General features: G+C 48.4%; 1 protein-coding gene across 1 annotated transcript in view; it reads right to left on the minus strand.

The window, feature by feature from the left end:
* Positions 1 to 13,949, minus strand: part of GALNT14 (polypeptide N-acetylgalactosaminyltransferase 14) — a 187,409-nt gene extending 173,460 nt beyond the window's left edge. The window contains exon 1 of the mRNA XM_090280203.1: positions 13,532 to 13,949. Within this exon, the coding sequence (XP_090136329.1) occupies positions 13,532 to 13,660 (129 nt within the window). The 5' untranslated portion in view covers positions 13,661 to 13,949. The remainder of the gene's footprint in view (positions 1 to 13,531) is intronic.
* Positions 13,950 to 18,100: the final 4,151 nt, after the last annotated feature.

Consider the following 18,100-nt stretch of genomic DNA (forward strand, 5'->3'; position numbering starts at 1 on the left):
CTCTCCATCCCCTCAACCTTACTTTCCACTTTGACTCAAAAGAGAAACCATACTTCAATCCATCTTGCAGTCCCTTTCTCCATTAAATAGATATCCTAGTGGCACAGTTATATCTCTCTAGGGATAAAATCCAAGAGGGGGACAGAGTTCTAAAGACAGAAGCGGCCAGGGGCCAGCTGCTGCTCCATACTCCACCACTCCCCAGAATTCACCCTGGGCAAGGAGAGCAGAACCCAGGCCAGGCACCTCCTGCACAGGGCTTCCCACACAGCAATGCCCACATCAGTTTCTGGATGAACTGATAAGCTGGACCCCACTCTGTCTCCCCACACTGGGTAGCCATGCACAGGGAAAAACTCCTTCAAGGAGCTTACCATCTTTCTCACGTGCCAATGACCCAGTGGCACCCCAGCATGGGCTCCAGCATCACACAGACCTGTCTTAGTTCTGCCACTAATTAGCTCAACAGACTTGGGCAAATTATTGGACGTTTATGAACCTCAAGTTCCACGATGGTAAAATAAAGGATCATCAAATCGTCATCCAGAGATAATATTCATCAGACAACATTTTGACAACCTGTATGGCTCAGGTGCTGTTTAATCAGAGAGGTGCCGTCCTTGAACACTGGCAAGCACTAGCAAACTCTCAGCCTGCCTACCTCACAAGGTGGCTGTAAAGAATGAATTACTTAACACACATAAGCACCTGGCATTTCTCTCAGAAGGCAGCCATATGCCCCTCTCCCCACGGACACTTCTCCTCTGTACATATACTCCTGGCATGTAATGGTAGCCACAAACAGTCACTTACATCACTTATCAAGGTCATGACCAGAGGTGTCCCTAGATCATGCTGGCTTCTCTCTCTCCAGGGAGCTTCCAAGTGCTCTCCCAGATGGTCTTACTCCCAGAGCTCATAGCCCCTGGGCAGGAAGACAGCTGGGGTCTCACTCTGCTGGGGGCACAGTCAACCTACTTGTAGGAAGAGGACCACTTTGGTGCCAGTCACCTGAGGCACCCAAGCGCCCATCCCATCCTCCTTGCATCCAGAATAAAAAGGATCTAACCTCAAAGTGCCATGAAAAAAGCAACAGTTCATTCCTTTACCAGTTAACTCTCAACACCAGTGTCACCAGGAAAACCCTACCATCATTTGCCCTTAACAAAGATTCTGTGCCCACGGAAAGACCTGGATCTGCTCTGGAATAGCCTTGACTCCTTCCCTGAGAAGACCTAACACACGTCACAGAGGGCCTGACATGTGGCAGTCAGTACACGTCAGCTCTCTCAGTCCCTTTTGAGACGGGAAGGAAACACGAAAATGGCTTGATTACAGCTCAATAAACAAATATGCTTAATATGACTGGGGAGCATGGGAAGTCCTGGCACAGAAAAAGAAGAAAGAAAATGGCACATTACAAAAAGAAACATGCATTAAAAAGTAGAAAATACCATATATGCAGCTTATTTATGGTTAATAGCAGGTATTTGTTTTTGTTGCTAATAATCTAATTAGCAGTCAATCCAATGCATCCTTTATCATCAGCTGATCCATAATTACTGCTCCATGCTGAGTATTTTCCCAGCATATGATAGCTTTCAACTCCTCAGCACAAACAACCAAATAATTGGTGCTATTATGCTATAATAGATACAAGACTATTCCTCTCTGAATGGTGATGTGGGGAGTGTTTACCATCCACTATAGCCTTTGCATTTCTGCAGCTGTGGATCAATTCCTCATTGTCCCCTCTGGAGTCAGTCTTGCGGTGTGCCTAAAGCACCTTAACTCTCCCCAGAATGCGATGCCATGGAGACTTTTTAAAAAAAAATTTAACCCTGGGACCAGAAACATTTCTAGTCGCCTGAAGGAGAGAAGTATTCACAAGGGATGTCAAATAGTGCTGAAAGCCCAATATATTTCTCTTTGAAAATGCTATAAAGTTTTCTCTTTGACTATAGTTTTAAAAAGGCTTGTCCTTGAAGAGATAGCTGCTGATATAAAACTATTTCATTCAACAGCTCTGGTCTAAACAAGTGTGTGCAATTCTGGGAAGCAGAATACAGGAGGGCTATAAAAGCTGGTTGCTCAGGGAAAAATATATTCAGGCCATCACTTTCAAGAGACCAGATTCGGTGTGACTGTGAGGAGAGAGAAGGAAGCATGGGGTTAGAGAAAAGAGGGAGGCTCTGGGGCCAGACAGATCTGGTTGGGAAGCCAGCTCCTCCAGGGATGAGCAGAATGACCTTGGGAAAGTCACTCAACTTCCCTGAGCCTTGATGTTCCTCATGTGAAAAACAGTGAATAACGCCTACTGCTCAGGGTTGTTATGGAGAATAGATGACCAACCGAAATACACAGCAGGCACCTGACACTTACTAGGGGGTCTGATTGTTAGTTCTCTGCTTTTCTTTCCCCCCAGCTGCAAAAAAAATAAAAGCTGGTCTTCTACAAGCCAGGCCCTTGTGCCATATAATTCCATTCTCTGCAATTAAGCCTCCACCTCTTACCTACAAGCATAGGTAGATTTCAGCCCAGACTCACTATGGGGGCAGCTGAACTAGGTGAAGTCCTGCACACAGGTCCCACTGTCCTGAAGGCCTTCCCTCTGCCCCTGCCCTGTCCTGGAGCCTCCCCAATCTTCCTGTGATCCAGCAACGGAAGGGTTAACACTCATCACCATACTTGTACTTTTTAACCACAGCAGTTGTTAAATGTCTCCCTGCCTATAAAAGGAAATAAGATCTGGGAAATTGGAAAGACATATCAGACCTTTCTTCAAAGACTCTTATTAGAAAACAGAAACCAGTGGCTATAAAAAGAATGAAAACTGCTACACTTTAACCCCAAATGAGGTGCTAAAACCTGGAGTCAGAAGCCACACACAGTTCAGACGTCTGCTTTTTGAACTTTTAATTAGAGTGGAATATATTGTACAAACAGAAAAGAGCATGTCTTCAATGAATTTTCACAAAGTGAATACATCTGAGTAACTAGCACCCAGATTAAGAAACTGAACGGTGCCAGCTCCCCCCAAAAGCCCCCCTGCTCCCTTCTAATCACTAATCCCAACCAGGAATCACCACGAAACCTACTTCTAACACCATAGCTTAGTTTTTGCCTGTCCTCATATAAAGGGAATCCCACAGCCCTCGGGCCCAATCTGGCCTGCCACTTGCTCTAGTACACCCTGCAAACTAAGAATGGATTTTACACTTATAAATATTTGAAAATAATGCCAAAAGAAAAATAATATTTCATGAGACATGAGAATATGTAAAATTCAAATTTTAGTGTCCATAAATAAAGCTTTCTTGGAACACAGCCACTCATTCCTTCTCATGCCATCTTTCCCTCCCCAACAGCAGAGCCGACTACTTACAACAGAAACTGTAAAACCTAAAAACCCTTTGAAGAAAAAGTTTGCCAACTCCAATTCCAGTGCATGACATTCACTGGACTACATATGCATGTCTGCTGGGTTGGTAGCTGGGAGTGAATTGCAAGATCATTTACATATGTTCAGCTTTAGTAGACTCCACCAAGAAGTTTTCCAAAAAAGATATGCTCAGTTTTAAGAAAACAGCAAAAACCACAATCTCATTTAACAAGAGACAAGGGAGGATTCTAGAGAGTTGATCCGATCCAGAACTGAGCAAGTAATTAGAAAACCATCAGGGCCTCCAAGTGGAGAGGGAAAATATCAGTTGTCTAGGTTTACTCGTCTTTCCTTCTCACCCCCTGCACACTCTTTAAAAATACAGTCCCCTTTAATGTTGCATTATCAGTGGAAGCGGACAAGAGTGGAAAAGTCATGTTTCTGCTGTGGATCTTGCAGTAGAGCCTGACTGTCATTCAGGCCAGGGAACACGACCCCTCCGGTAGTTTACCCGAATTGCAGATAAAATATCTGGGAAGACATTAGCAGCCTCTTGATTTTGTTACAGAGCAGGTCCCCCCAAAACTCCCCAGAGCCTGCCGTTGAGGAATGAAGAAAAGGGGGCAGCTTTCTAGATGCCTTTGCATATCTATGGCTGGTAACTAGTGTCTTAGTTATGCAAATAGTTTTGGGTTTTTCAAGGCCCCAAGGAGATGGGAGGGGTTTTGACCATAGAAAGGTGAGGAAAGAGCATAGGGGGCCTGGGCAGGGTTCTGTGAACAGTCAGAACTGGTTACCGTGCCCACTGCATCACAGGCCATGGTCAGGGATTTAAAAATAAGGTGGCAGTCATTTTTGAGGAGAGAGGGAAGAGAGAGAGATCCATGCGGTTTGCAAAGGCGTAGAAGAAGAGATACATGCGGCTTTGAAGGGGCAGAGAGAGAACCATGTGTGATCCAGTGCAACATGGTACATGTTTTCCTGGACTGTTATATGGAGGCTGATGACATCGTATCCCAGATCCTAAAGGAGACAGCTGACAGATAAGGGATGGGGAACGTCTGGGCATGTTTTTGGCTTCTAGCCTTTTTTGGGGGGGGGGGGAGCAAGGGAAGTGCTGGGTCCCACGGGAGAACAGGGCTCTGAGCTGCAGTGCTCACTGCCCTCCCCAGGTTGGAATATTGTAAATAAAGACCTGTTTTGCTCAATACTAGTTGTTGGGTTTTACACCAAGGTGCCACATGAAAGAATCCCCTTTCCCTCTGTAAGAATTTTATGCTTTCATAAGATTAAACATATACACAAGCTGCAACTACATAAGTCACACCTCACCATGAAAACAGCCACGGAGCATCTGTGCCCTGTCCTGGGCAGAACCAGCAGTTCACCTACAGGAAATGGGCCGAACTGAGCAGTCCTCAATGGGCATTCAGGGCTCAACAGCACGGCCCGGGCAGAGCGCCCTCTGTCATTGTGAAGGAAGAAGGATCTCAGGTGAGGATGCTGAGTGTCTATAGTTCTCCAGACACATCCCTGGAGTCGTTCCCCCAACACCTGCCTCGTTGCATTGCCAATAGGCTGCATTCAGTTCCTTCAAATGACATTTTTCCTCTTAGAGGGAAATTGCTTCTGATCCTGTAAGGGCTACATTCATCACAAAGGGGATTCCAATCAACAGTTTCTACGTTAATTGCACAATCCTGTTGACTTAAGAGTTGAGCAGCTTCATTTCCTGCTGTGAAACCCCCGGGGCCAGGCAGGACAAGGAGGCTGCCCAGCAGGGCTCACCACAGAAGGGCAGAGCCAGCGCAGACCCCGGGTCTGAGTGGGTGGGAGCGCCTCTCTCCACTACACCTCGCGACCCCAAGTCTGCCACTCTGGCCCAGCATCTTCCAACAGCAGAAGGCCATGTCCTGTGGGGCATTTCTCTAAGGCCTGCAGGTGGTTTCAACTCGGCCTTTCCTAGAGGAAAACCTAAAGTCCTCCTGGCCCCCCAGTGGCCCTCCAGAGACAGGCTCTGTATTTCCCTTAATTCATTGCTCAGTTCTCTTCAACGTGCAGAAAAGCAATTCCAGTGTTGCAACAGAGGCAGGGAGCCATTTCTCAGCAAGAGCACTCGCTTTCTGTCCACATGAAAATATGCATATAATATAGACATAGATAAAATAGGTTTCATTTCCCCTGGAAAAGGAAGGTTGAGCGTGGCCATAATACAGACAGCGCGTGCTTTATAGTCAAATGAGTGAGTCGAAAGCCACTTACTGGTTAGGCAAGCTTGCCTGTATTCCCCCTTATCACCTCTGACTCATCAGACCTCAGAAAACAAGAATAATAATAAAGTCCACATACAGGGTGGCAGGAAGGATCAAATGAGCTTATTGTGAAGAAAACTGCTTTGCAAACCGTTAAAAACATCACACAAAGTGGTGGAGAAAAGAAACTACCTCTTACCTTCCCGATCCCAATTCGCCTTTGGTCAGCGGCGTCTTTTGGCCTGTCCCTCTTCTTCTGAGGACCATGACCCACCAGAAGGACCGGAGTCAATTTAGCACCCAGCTGGCAGCCATCAACTGTCCATCTATTAACAGCCAATTATCTGGCTGGCTTAATTAATCCATGGACCACGTAGTCTGATCTCCCCAGATCCTAGAAAACAATGAGCCTGAAATACAGGCGCCAGCTAATTTTTCAATGGCCATCAAGGAATTGGGCGTCCATTATCCCTGCATGTTGCAGCTGCAAGCGATGGGCGCATAAATATTGATTGGACCAGCCTCTGTGGCTGGGAGGAGGAGGATGAATGATTAGAGTGTTCTCAAAGGAACAAGAGAAGATACATAAATCTTCAGCCCGGACCCTAGGGAAGAAAATCCTAATTTCTAAACCTTAGTGAGGACAGAGAAAAGGGACAGTCACTTCTTGGAAGAGAGCTGGCCAAGATGAGGGGGTCATTCCATTCCTATAGATGTTTCCCACTCTCTCCTGGCCTGGAATGAGATGCAAATTGGGTTTAAACAACAGGATCATTAGAAAGGAGGCAGCTGGAGGTATTTCCTTCCTCTTGATATTCAAATCCAAGGCAGGAGCATGTGAGTGTGTCTCTCTCCCCTGCATTTCCTTGAAAGATCTCTGTAGTGCTTACAGTTAAGAAGACAAGTGACATGAGGAGAATTTAATTTTTTTTTAAGTGCCTAATCTTGTCTCCCGGAAATGGTATGTAGAAGAGACTTTGTGCTTGAAAATCAGCATCTCCCAGGAGGCGGCGGGTCAAATGGCTCCTTAATTCCTACAATAAAGGCTCCTGCTGGTCTGAGGGCTTCTGAGCAGAATGGCTCAGTGGCCCAGAGAAGCTACTTTTCACCTTCAGAGAGACATGCCTTTGTGTCCAGAGCAGCAGCAAGGCCGGCTGCTCCTGACCTTGGCTGGAGCCTGCAGGGACATACTGGGCTCCTGTCCCTTCAGACTTCTTCCTAGAGCTCCTGACCAAGTGCTCTGGGGCTCCCTGCTCTAGACCCCACAAGCTTGGCAGGGGATGTGAATAAGGAGGAACGTGATGAAGACAGGAGAGACGCGTGGAAAGAAAACAGAAGGAAAGAGAACCCCCTGGGTGGCACATAAATTTCTCACACCGTAGAGATCTCTTCCTCTCTCTCCCTATCAGCTTCCTAGTGTTCATTAGGTCCTGTGATGGCAGCAGCTGCTGCCAAGTGCAGACTGCTGCCCCAGAAGGTCACATCAGGCCATTTATTCTGAAATTCCAAAATACCAGAGCCAGCAAATTTCAGGAGCTTCTGCAGAATTCCCCGGGGTATCCGTGCGCGCGCACGTGCGTGCATCCGTGTGGGCACACACGTAAGTATCCCGAAAGGGTTCTTTCTTAATCAGCTCAACATCTGAGGACTCAGAGACTAATTTATTTTTTGGTTAATCTAGCGTTTCTGGTAAAATAATTAAAAGATAAGTAACAGACACAGAGTATCTGTGGTATAATTATTGATAGCCATGAGGTCTCTCTTTAGAGTTATTCACAAGTAACCTCAAATGACTCAGACGGCTGGCAGGGCAAGTGGGAGATAGGCAGTGCTGTCTCACGCTGCTCCCATTTCACAGTTGAGGCCACTGAGCTGGAAGAGAGGTTCTGGGTTGTCCCTGGCATTTGCCATGCCAGAGAGGTGCCCAAGCTGCCACCTGTATAAGAAACCCCAGAAGGTGAAAGCACACTTGATTACAACACCATGGGGGTGACCAAGAGAGGGTCAGGCTCTCTATCCTTGACCCTAGTGAGCAGTGTGAGTCTCTGAGGTCCATATGAGGAGGAAGGCTGAGACCACCCAGCTCAGGCAAGCGGTAGAGCCAGCAGCCAGCTGCAGAGGGCACGGACGGGCACAGCCAGGCTCACTTCCCCAAACAGATGGCAGGTCTAGAATGCTGCTCTCTGGGGTGGAATGTGCGAAAGTCACGGCAGGATTGCGAAAGTCACGGCAGGATTCATAGTCTCCCCCTAAGAGCGAAGCTGGGAATTTGTTCCTGTTTTCTAATTCAGATTCTTTTCCAAAAAAAAAAAAAAAATGCATGGGGGACTTTGAGATGCGCTGGAACCATGACAAAACTGTGTACGTTAGAAACTACACAAGGGCACAGTAACACAGTTCTTCAAAATGTGCTCCTGGGTGCCTGGTAATGGATAAGGCTGTTTGGGAAATCTGTGAAGGGACAGGTGTGGGGAGGGATGCAGGCAGACATCGCAGGTGACATGGCAAGCGAACAGGCTGTATGGAAATCCTGGGCCCTGGGCATCAGCCAATGCAGCCTTGATCGGTCCCTGTTCAGTTTATAAATGACGTCTGATGAGTGGAAATTAACACTTTTAAATGATACAAGCAGAGGAGCAGCCTTGATAAAGGGTAGTCCCTAGATAGACTGGGGAGGCTTGTGACGGGGACATTAATTTCTCTTTCCTTCCTGATTTTGTTCCTTTGTCTTCTCTGATTTGAGCAGGTATCATTCTGTGCCTCCAGGAACACTTGAGAGAGGGATTCCTAATCATTGTTTCCAAAAGCACCAGGCCAATTAGGGGAATGAGGGTTTAGGGAGGGAGAGAGCTCCGCAGACTGACTCCAAGAGATTCCATTAAAATAGATCTGTGGGTCCCTGGGATGGGGCCTCCCACCAGGACATGGGGGACAGTGCTGGCTGGGAAAGGGAGCTAGGACATGCATACAACCCTGAGTGGCCAAAAATGACCCAGGATGGAGAAATTCCCACCAGCTTGATGGGATGGGGAGGGGGAAGGGGTAAACTCAGGTTTGTTTGTTTAAAAAGCATGTTGATATTTAGAAAGCAAAGACATGCTCTTTCTTAAATACCTGAGGTCCCCACCCCCTACTTGCATATTTCCCAGCCTCACACAGCAGCCACTGCTAGGCCATTCTGCCACCTGCTTCAGGAACCCGCTATAGGGGAACACACAGCCCAGGGCCTGGCTCAGACACAGGAGCCAATGAAAGGATAAACATGTTTCTGATAACGAGCTACTTCTGGTCATGCCAGAGTCAAGATTCCCTGGACAGAGTCCAATAGGCATGCACTGAGCGTCAGCAGATTAATAGGGTCGTTCTCTAAAATTCATGATTTTTTTAATGGAAGAAATTATCTACTAAATGGGGAATAAAATAACAGTGTCATATACTGAAGGCATTTGTGGTATGCGAATATTACAGAAAGACAAGTTCTTTTCTCCTAGTGTTTGCTGTATTCCTAGTATAGCACAAGAACATTTACATGGGCCCGAGGCACTTTGTTCAAAGCCTTTACATTTGCAATACCTTCCCCCAAAAGTACCCGCAGGCCTCAAAAAAAAAATTTTTTTTTTCTTTTATTAAAGCCTAAGCCCCTGGACTAAATTTAGTTGTAGGAAATAAGAGACAAATTTGCTGGTTTTCTTTCTTTCTTTTTTTCTTTTTGAGTCTGTCATTTATTGTAGAAGTCTCCAAATGGCAAACAAATGACAGGGGAGCAAAGAAATTAAAACATTTTGGAGGCATTTTTTTTAGTGGTACCATATTTATCACTAAAATGCAATTTGAATTAAAACATCAGACGTGTTACATAATTTCCAATTAGGAATTAGAGTTTGCTGAATTTTGGAGTAGGGGACCTGGTAAAAGAATAGAATCAACATGAGAAAGTCAAACCTAAAAAAAAAATCTTTATTTGAGCTATTAATAGAGCCAGCCTTTCTTGAAACAAAGTGGGAAAAAAACTCAATTAATTTTCTTCATCAGTAGTACAGCATGCCTTCTCTGCATCATGTGGCTTGTGACTGGGCATAGGTTTTATTTTATTACCAGGCCCACTTCGGAGATCCCATCACTAGGTGAATGAGGATGTTTTCTAACATTGTGAAGAAAGGAGACTGGAGTCCAGAAGTCCAGAGCTGGAACCTGTAGCAGACCCTAGTGAAGGCAACTTGCTGCATGGAATCTAAAATTTGGGAGGTCCCCAGCTCAGGAGCCCTTAACACAGCCCTCTCCTCTCCAAGTGGCATTCCCGCCTCCTGCAAATATTCTGAAGGGAAGGGAGCCACTGCTGACCCCTCCTCCACCACAGTGGGAAGAGGCCTAGGCAGGATGGGAGTTCCCCTAGGCTTTCTATGTCCAAGACAAGTGCTCTCTGCATGGCATTTCCTAGGAAAACCTAAGGTACTGAACTCACTCAAAAACTGAGTTTTTTTTTTTTTTCCTGCAATAGACAAATGTCCCAGGAAATGACCAAATTCCTACTGTTGAGAAAACAATATCTGCCCTGGCAAATAATTTCTAAGCCAAAGAAAACCATCTGCAGCTTTTGGGTGAAACCTCTCACGGGACTGTCCCCACCAGGTGTACTCTGACTAGCCAGAGGATCCTCCTCTGCCCCAGAGGGCCTCCTCCAAGGGCAGTGTAGGATTTCCCTCTGAAGTGGTTCCCTTGAAAGTCACAGCAACACACCCCGCAGGTCTCCAAAGGCAAGTATCCAGGGATGAGGCATGAAAGTGCTAGAAAGTGGTTTGGGGAGCACATACTATACACATCCCTAACCCCATCATTGACAAGTGCAGACCCAGGTGGTCCATGCAGCATAGTGGCATGGAAGGAGCACATGGGTAGGCAATTCTAGAATAATCCTGTTCCATCCTTGTCCCTGATGCTGCCACTTAATAATAACCTTGTTATCGTGGGCCAGTTGTATAACTTCATTAGTCAACCTTATCTGCAAAAAAGTATCATCTGCTTTATGTGGTGGATGTCAAGGTTAAAAGAGATAATAAGTACATATAAAATGGAGTTTGGGAATTTGGAAAGCACTGTACAAAGGCTAGCTATTGTTACTTCACATGATTGCACACTCTCACACAAGCTTGGTCCACCCGCACCTCAAAGAGAATGAAATCATTCAGGCAGGGTTTACAGACCAATGGAACTATAATAAAGTCCACACACTTGGTGTTCTTCATCAAGGTCCTGAACAGCATCCACCAGTAGGCTGCTTCCAACTCACATGGAGCATTTGTAAAGATACTGATTCTAGGCCCTTCTCCCAAACCCACAGAATCACAACCTCCAAAATGTGTATGGTAAACCAGCTCTCCGGGTGATTCTAACATACAACTGCACTTCTTCAGATAAGATGAGCAAACTTCCTATACTGTATAGATATGTCATGGGAATAACATTGTTCTGGTCCTAAGACAAGATCTCTCTTTGTCTCTCCACCTCTGTTCTCAGACACATACACACTAAGATACAGAGGATGCTCATCCTCCAGATATAAACACATCCACAAATATACACAACACATCTATGCAGATGTATGGTCACATACAGATGAAAAACAGGAAGGAAAAATATACTAACAAAAAGAAGGACACCTAATAAAAGGTATCAAGATTTTTAAAATGTATAAAATTTGTAGTTACAAAAGATTCAGAGAAGAAGGAAAGAAAAAAATAGGATGTTAAGACAAAGAGCAAGTGCTCAAAACTAGGAGCCTCCTCTTCTGTGACTGCACAGCATTGTGTCCAGACTTTGCTATTAGGCCACTCCCAACACTACCCATATATTCATTTGTTTGTAATTCTGCCTCAGCCACAAACTTGTGAAAGCACCCCCACAAAGGGCAGCCCCCAAACCTGGCACAGAGCCTAGCACATAGCTGCATTCGTTCCATAGATGTGTGTTTGGCACATGCCAGGATGGGAGCAGGCAGATAAGGAAAGACAAGGTGCCCAAAGAAGGAATATCTCTTGTCCCAGATCCCTGATGGAAACTAAGAATAAGTGAATTTGAGGAATTGAGGTTCGATCAAAACAAAGGGAGTTCATGTCCCCACAGGCATCATTAGCTGCACCCAAGGAGCAGAACCCCCCAGGGAAAAAGGAGAAAAGCTCTCTAGATCTATGGGCAGGTCTGAGGTAAGAAAACTGATCCCGTGCTCTAAAGGCTGTTTGAAGGTAAAAGTCTGACCTTGTCAATTTCCTGCTTAGTAGCCCTCCAAGACGCCCAATCACCCACAGGTCCTGCCCGACAGGACCCACATACACCCCCCCGGTCTCTTCCCTGATGTCTGCCACCTGCTTTATGCCCCAATGATGCCAAACTCACACAGTGTGCTGTGTCGTTCCTCTGAGCCTGCTGGGTGCAGTTAACCTCTACCTGGAATGCCTGCCCTGCCCACTGACAGACCTACGGTTCATCCTTCTCAACTCAGTTCTGTTAAGTCCTCCAAGAAGTCCCCAGGCTCCTACAGCACCAAGTGCACTGAGACCCTCTTGGCTCTCACCACTCTGTATGGCAGGTCCAGTGATGAGTAAATCCCACCCCAGAGTTAAGTTTTGCATCTCTGTACCCATTGTGATGGCATATGGCCTACCAAAAAGAAAAGAAAAAAAAAAGCTTGTGAAATGCAACTGAGAACTGGCAAGATTCTAAAACATATGTGCCAAAGACTGAGTTCAAAGGGGATCTGAGAAGCACCTGGATATAGCAGAAAGATCCTCAATATCTGGGGTCTGAGGTCAAATCAGTAGACTGACCCTTTACCGCAAAGTACTCAACAGCTGAGTCTGCTTCCTAATCTATGAAATAAGGATAGTACCACCCAACTTATTCAACTACTTATGAAGAAGCTCCCACTATGTTACCTGGCGAATTGGGCGTCCTCTGTACTGTACTTACTGGGGAGACTCCTCTCCCCCATTCACCCCTGTTTTCACTCTCCTGCTTAAGCTCTTCCAAGGGCTTTTCCCCAGTCCCTGGAGGCCTGCTCTGAACCCAGCTCCTAAGTGTTGCCCCCGTGGTCAGCAAACCCAGAGGCCTCCTTCTCTGTCCCACGGCCAGGTTTGTGGAAGAGACAGACTGAGGAATGGGGGCTCAAATGAGAGGTAAAAGTGAGCCTGTTCATTGAGCCAACCGGGCAGGAGTTTGAAAAGCCACTCGAATTCTCATTTCCCCAACTCCCCACCAATACCAAGGAGTTTGTTTTACAGACTTTTTAGTGATGTTCAATTTCCAATGCAGCTAAAGAGCTCGGGGACAATTACAAAGCACGGTGGCGACAGGCCAGGTGAGCACCAGAGCAGCCGCCCTTGGAGGCTGCCGGGCGCCCGCCTGAGAAGCACACGCACGAAGCGCACCCCGGGCCTCTGGCCTCGGGTGGTTGGGCCTGGCAGCTCCCAGAAAGAAAGAGGTCAGCGCAGCCCTCAGATTTCTCGCGGGCGCCAGCACCGGCCGGCCCGGCCACCCGCCCCAAACACCGGCGACTCTCTCGAGAAGTCCACAGACCGCCACCCTCTGGGCCATTCATCTGCAGCGCCCCCTTCGCCCCGGGACCCCGGCGCGTTGCCCAAGTTGACAGCTCCTCTCTGCCCGCGACGCGCGCCCACTACCCACACCCACTCCCGCTTTCATGCACTGCGAGTCCGTAGATGCCCCCGAGCTTTTTTAAATTCAGAAATTCTGTAACCGCATCCGGTTCCCAGTTACCTGCTCACAGAACCCAGACCCCCCCCCCCCCGCCCTGGCTTCCTGGGAGCCTGCAAACCCAGCGCGCGAGCGGCGCGCCCTCCCGCAAACCGCTGCCCCGTGCCCGGAGCGCCGCCAAAGCCCGTACCTTGGGGGTCTGCACTTCAGGTCCCGTGGACACCTCCAACTTCTTCTTGTTTACCCAGAAGAACAGCAGCACCGTGATCCAGAGCACCCCGAAGACCGGCAACAACAGCCGACGAGAAAGGCGCCGCATGGTCCCCTTTGCCTTCTCCTCTAGGTGGAGCTACGCCCCTGGGGCACCCCCTGGCGGTCAGGGTCGGCGGGGCAGGAGTCCCGGGGAGAGCGCCTTGCTCGGTGGAGCGCTAGCCCGGGAACGCGGTGCAGAGGCGGCGGGATCCTGCAAAGCGCCCCGCCAGCCTCCGAGAGAAGAGAGCAGGGGTGGGGGAAGCGCCACGCCCACGGCAGGAAAGGGCTGAGGGGCGGTCAAGCTGAACTAGCGCGGTGGTGGCAGCTGAGGTGGTCCCCGCGCTGCCGCTGCCGCTGCCTCGCCCGCCGCAGCCGCTGCCGCGCTGCCGCCGCCGCCGCCGCCACCGCGAGGGAAACTGATTCGAGCTGCGGGGAGGGAGAAATCCGAGGCTGTGCCCGGCACCCCAAGAGGAACACGAGGGAGGCGGGGGAGGAGGGAGCGAATGGGGAGGGAAGGCACGACAGACCGACTCGGAGGGAGCCAGGGTGGGAACTAGGGGGCTCTGAAAGGGGGCGCTACTGCCGCCCGCCGACCGAGGCGCATGGTGCTGTTCTGGGGCTGCCCGCGCCGAACACAAGGCGCAGCTCCAGGGCGATCCCGGGTTGGGGCGGGGCGGGGCGGGATGTGCATGGTGCATCCAGGAGGACGCCACTGCCAGCTTCATTTTGGGACCGAAGGGGCAGCCTGCGCCTGGCGGAGCTGTGCGTGGAAGGACTTACCCTCTTACAGCAGGGGGCTGCACGTGGCGCTCAAACCCGAGTCCCGCCCTCAATTCACCCGCCCCTCGCCCCTTACCCGTCCCCCCACCCCCACCCCACCCCGGAGCCAACTCTGAGACCCTGGGGGTACTCCTGGCAGTTTAGGGCCAAGGCCAAGTTCAGCCAACTCTCCAGAGTATTCCTCTGCCTGCATGCAGGTGCCTGGCAACTTTTTCTGCTTAATGGAACGCTGAGTTAGTCTAAATTTAACTTTAAAGAAATCCTTTAAAAAATTAAGGAACAGTGTTCTCCCTTAAGAGTTTCTTTCCCTATAAGCAACAGAGCTCTGTTTTTGCGGATGCTTGTAGGGAGGAGGTCGGAAGTTAGGCCAACTACATGGAGTTCTTGGAAAGTGACCCCAGGCAGGGGGATACTGGAGGTAGAGGGTTATCTTTCAAAAGGAAATGAAAATTATTTCCTACCACTGTGGCCACCATCTTCTCTGCTTCTCCCCGCGGAGCTTAGCATAAGGGAAGCCCCCATACACTAGGAAAGTGGGGTTCAGGATTCATTCCCCCATAAGATGGAGCCCCCAAGAGGTAGATTCTGAAATGGAGGAATCTGCCGAAAACCACCGTATTTAGTACCTTGTCTTTCAGCAACAGAGCTCTAAAGAGCTGTTGTCGAGACTGTAGATAAGAGCGTTTTGGTTGGGAACAGAGGTGAAAATCAAGCCGCCCAGAAAAGCCGAGCACTCTTGTCAGCTCATCTCGAGATTTGGCTGAGCTCTCAGACCACCACACAGACCCCTGGGTGTGACCCCAGATTCACCTTCATTAGAATTCTATACACTGAAAGGTTGGTGTAGGCTCCCCAGCCATCACTTTGGCCTTTGACTGGCCAAAGGTCCAGGTAGACCATGATCATGGGGTGGGGGTAGAGGGGGCGGGGGAGCAATGGCAGCAAGAGAACCCATCCCTACAGCAGTCTGGAGCGGTCTGGATCCCTTTCAGGAGCCTCTTGCTGAACCTGTAGGCTTGGGCCTGCAAAGTGTTCTGCGGCAGACTCTGCAGGGGACCCCAGGCAAGCCGCTGAGACACTGTCAGCTCCAGGCAGGAGCTGCAGCACCGTAGTCCATTGCTCAGCGCTTTGCGATGCGGCTTCTGAGGAACAGATGGCAGGGAGTTATACAACACCACCGCCAAGCTTCCGAGATGGTGCAGCGCCGTGCAGAGTGCTGCTGAGCTGCTGAGCTGCTGGGTGCTTCATTCTCACTGTTTAGCATCTGGGGAAACTGAGGCTTTGGGAGTACCGTGGCAGCTCCATGCCAGGCCTGTGATGCCTGGGGTAACAGGGGTTGCCTTCGAAAGTGCTTGCCTCGCAAGTCACTATTTTATCCTCCAGTCAAGTGGAGAAGATTTCCTGGGCCTCTGGAAGCTGTCGAGGGAATCTGGTTTTGCCAAGTGGCATTACCTGATCCAGCCAAGGGCATATTAGTCTGGGCTGTCAAACCAGTAAGTGTTACTAGGATTAAAATCCATTTCAGATGGAACTCAAAGCATCTGGAAGCCAGGAGAGTCTCCACGCTGAGCCCAGCCCTATAGGTCTCCTCTAGGACTCAGTCTATCCAGGGGACCTCCATGCTCTGGCAGATATTTAAAACTTTAATAACCAGTCTGAGTAATGCAGAGCACAGTTGATCCCAGTGGGGGATTAGCTATCATTAGCCATTAATCCATGTTACTTTTTTTTTCTCATCACAGACTATGGGGGGAGGAAAATGTCCCAGCAAAAGATTTAACATGGCAGGAAATAAGGAGAAAAAAAAAAGTACCCTCCTAATTAGGTATATCCTGGTGCTCAAACATGAATTGACCTCACTGGTCTTGATATTCTTGAGCCAGTTCCACATTTCTCTGGGTCTCAGTTTTCCATTCGTCATGACATACCCTCTCAAGGACTCTTCTAGCTCACCCAGGTTCTAACCTTCCTTGTCCCTGAATTAGGATTCCTTTTGCCACTTCTGTCATTGGCAAGTTCTGTGTACACTGTTCTCTCCTCGCAGCCGAAGACATTAAAGAGAGAATTGAGTATTGGAGCAGATGTGAGTCATTCATGTTGGTATAAAAACTATGGAATAAAACCTATTATGGCCCCAGAAAGCCGTGTAAAGCAGCATATGGAACAAATGTAAGCTGGAAACGGGAAGAAGCTGTGAAGTCCAACGCATATGCTCTCCAGCGGCCTCTGCTGTGGGTTTTCACACTTTGCTTCTTGTTTCCTTGTGCTGTCCTCCTGTCACTCTCTCTCAGCTCACTGCAGAGGCTGCAGCCTTTTGTTCCTTTCGGATCAGATTCCCACATCCCTCCTCTCTGCCCACTGTGTGGTGACTTCAGTAAGAGTGTATGTGTGCGTGTGGGTCTGCCATCTTCATGCTTATTAGCAAGATGCCCTCCATGCCAACCTAATGAGATTTCACCCACAGAGTCCTGACAAGCATTCTATTGAGATCTTTACCCTTCTAGGCCATAGGGAAAGGTAACCGGTGGAGGGCAGACTGTCGCACGGCGATGGCACATCCGCAGGCTGGACCAGCACAGCCACATTGAGGATTCAGATATGCCTGTCTTTATCCCACAGTCATACAGACACAAGTCTTTGGGCCAGCCCTTGCAGTCTGCTCTGTTCACGTTCTCCAACTGGAAATAGTACGTCAGCCCCCTGTCCCTGTGTCTCTCCCCCTTTTCCTGTCACTGTAAATTCTATCAAAACCTCATGTCTGAGTCTCCTGCAAGGCCTTCTTATAAGAGTGGTAGAATAGTTTAGGATGCATTGTAAATGAGAATGAGCTATCACCAACCTTCTGACCTCCCCTGTCTGCCACCTTGGTGCACCTTTGTCAAAAGAATAAAGCCAGCCAGCTTTTCCTCTTATCTTTGATGAGTAGCTGGGTGGCTTTATCGAAGGGATCTGAGAGTCACCTTTCTGGATTGTTCTTTATCCATTAAACAATTTCTTTCACCATCCCGATACCCTCTACCACTCCTCCCTTTTTTATCTTAGCTACTACTGTATAATTTGCCTCCTGGAAAGGGACTCATATCCTTGCATTTCAAAAACCTGCCTCTTTCTAAAGAACTAGTATATATAACCCATGGACATGGACAATGGGGTGGGGATTGACTGTGGGAGAAAGGGTGGGCTGCATGGGGGGTAGCAATGAGGGAAAAAGTGGGACAACTGTAACAGAAAAACAATAAAAATAAAATTTTAAAAATCCTGCCTCTTTCTTTTAGAATTTGAAATTCCCCCAAACTTCCTTTGTCCCTCCCCCAAATGCCAAGTGTAAAACTTACTACTGCTGCAATAATATGTCCTTGCTGGTTGTAGAAAGTGGTCTGATCTCCAATGTTAGTGTCCCGCAGTGACCCAAGCCACCCCCCACACACAGAAAATGCACATTTCTAGTAGCATGAAGGGGTGACCCAGTTAGCTTATGGAAAAGTAGAGGAAACATTTTTATCCTGAATTACCTATAAGAGTTTATGAAAGAGGGGAGCACAGCAGAAGAAGAAAGGGAAGGATCCTAAGACAGATATCACTTACTTCCCAGGTCCCACATTTTAGACAGTCAGCTCTGACAGCCATCTGCATCATCTCTGAGAATTGAAGGCAATCCTTCGTAGTAGGCTTAGGCTAAGAGGCATCCATGAAAGGATGAGAGGAGCCAAGTGTGCCCCAGAAATGG

This window comes from Furipterus horrens, unplaced genomic scaffold (genome assembly GCF_987537825.1).
Source record: "Furipterus horrens unplaced genomic scaffold, mFurHor1.1.pri manual_scaffold_6, whole genome shotgun sequence".
Lineage (NCBI taxonomy): Eukaryota > Metazoa > Chordata > Mammalia > Chiroptera > Furipteridae > Furipterus > Furipterus horrens.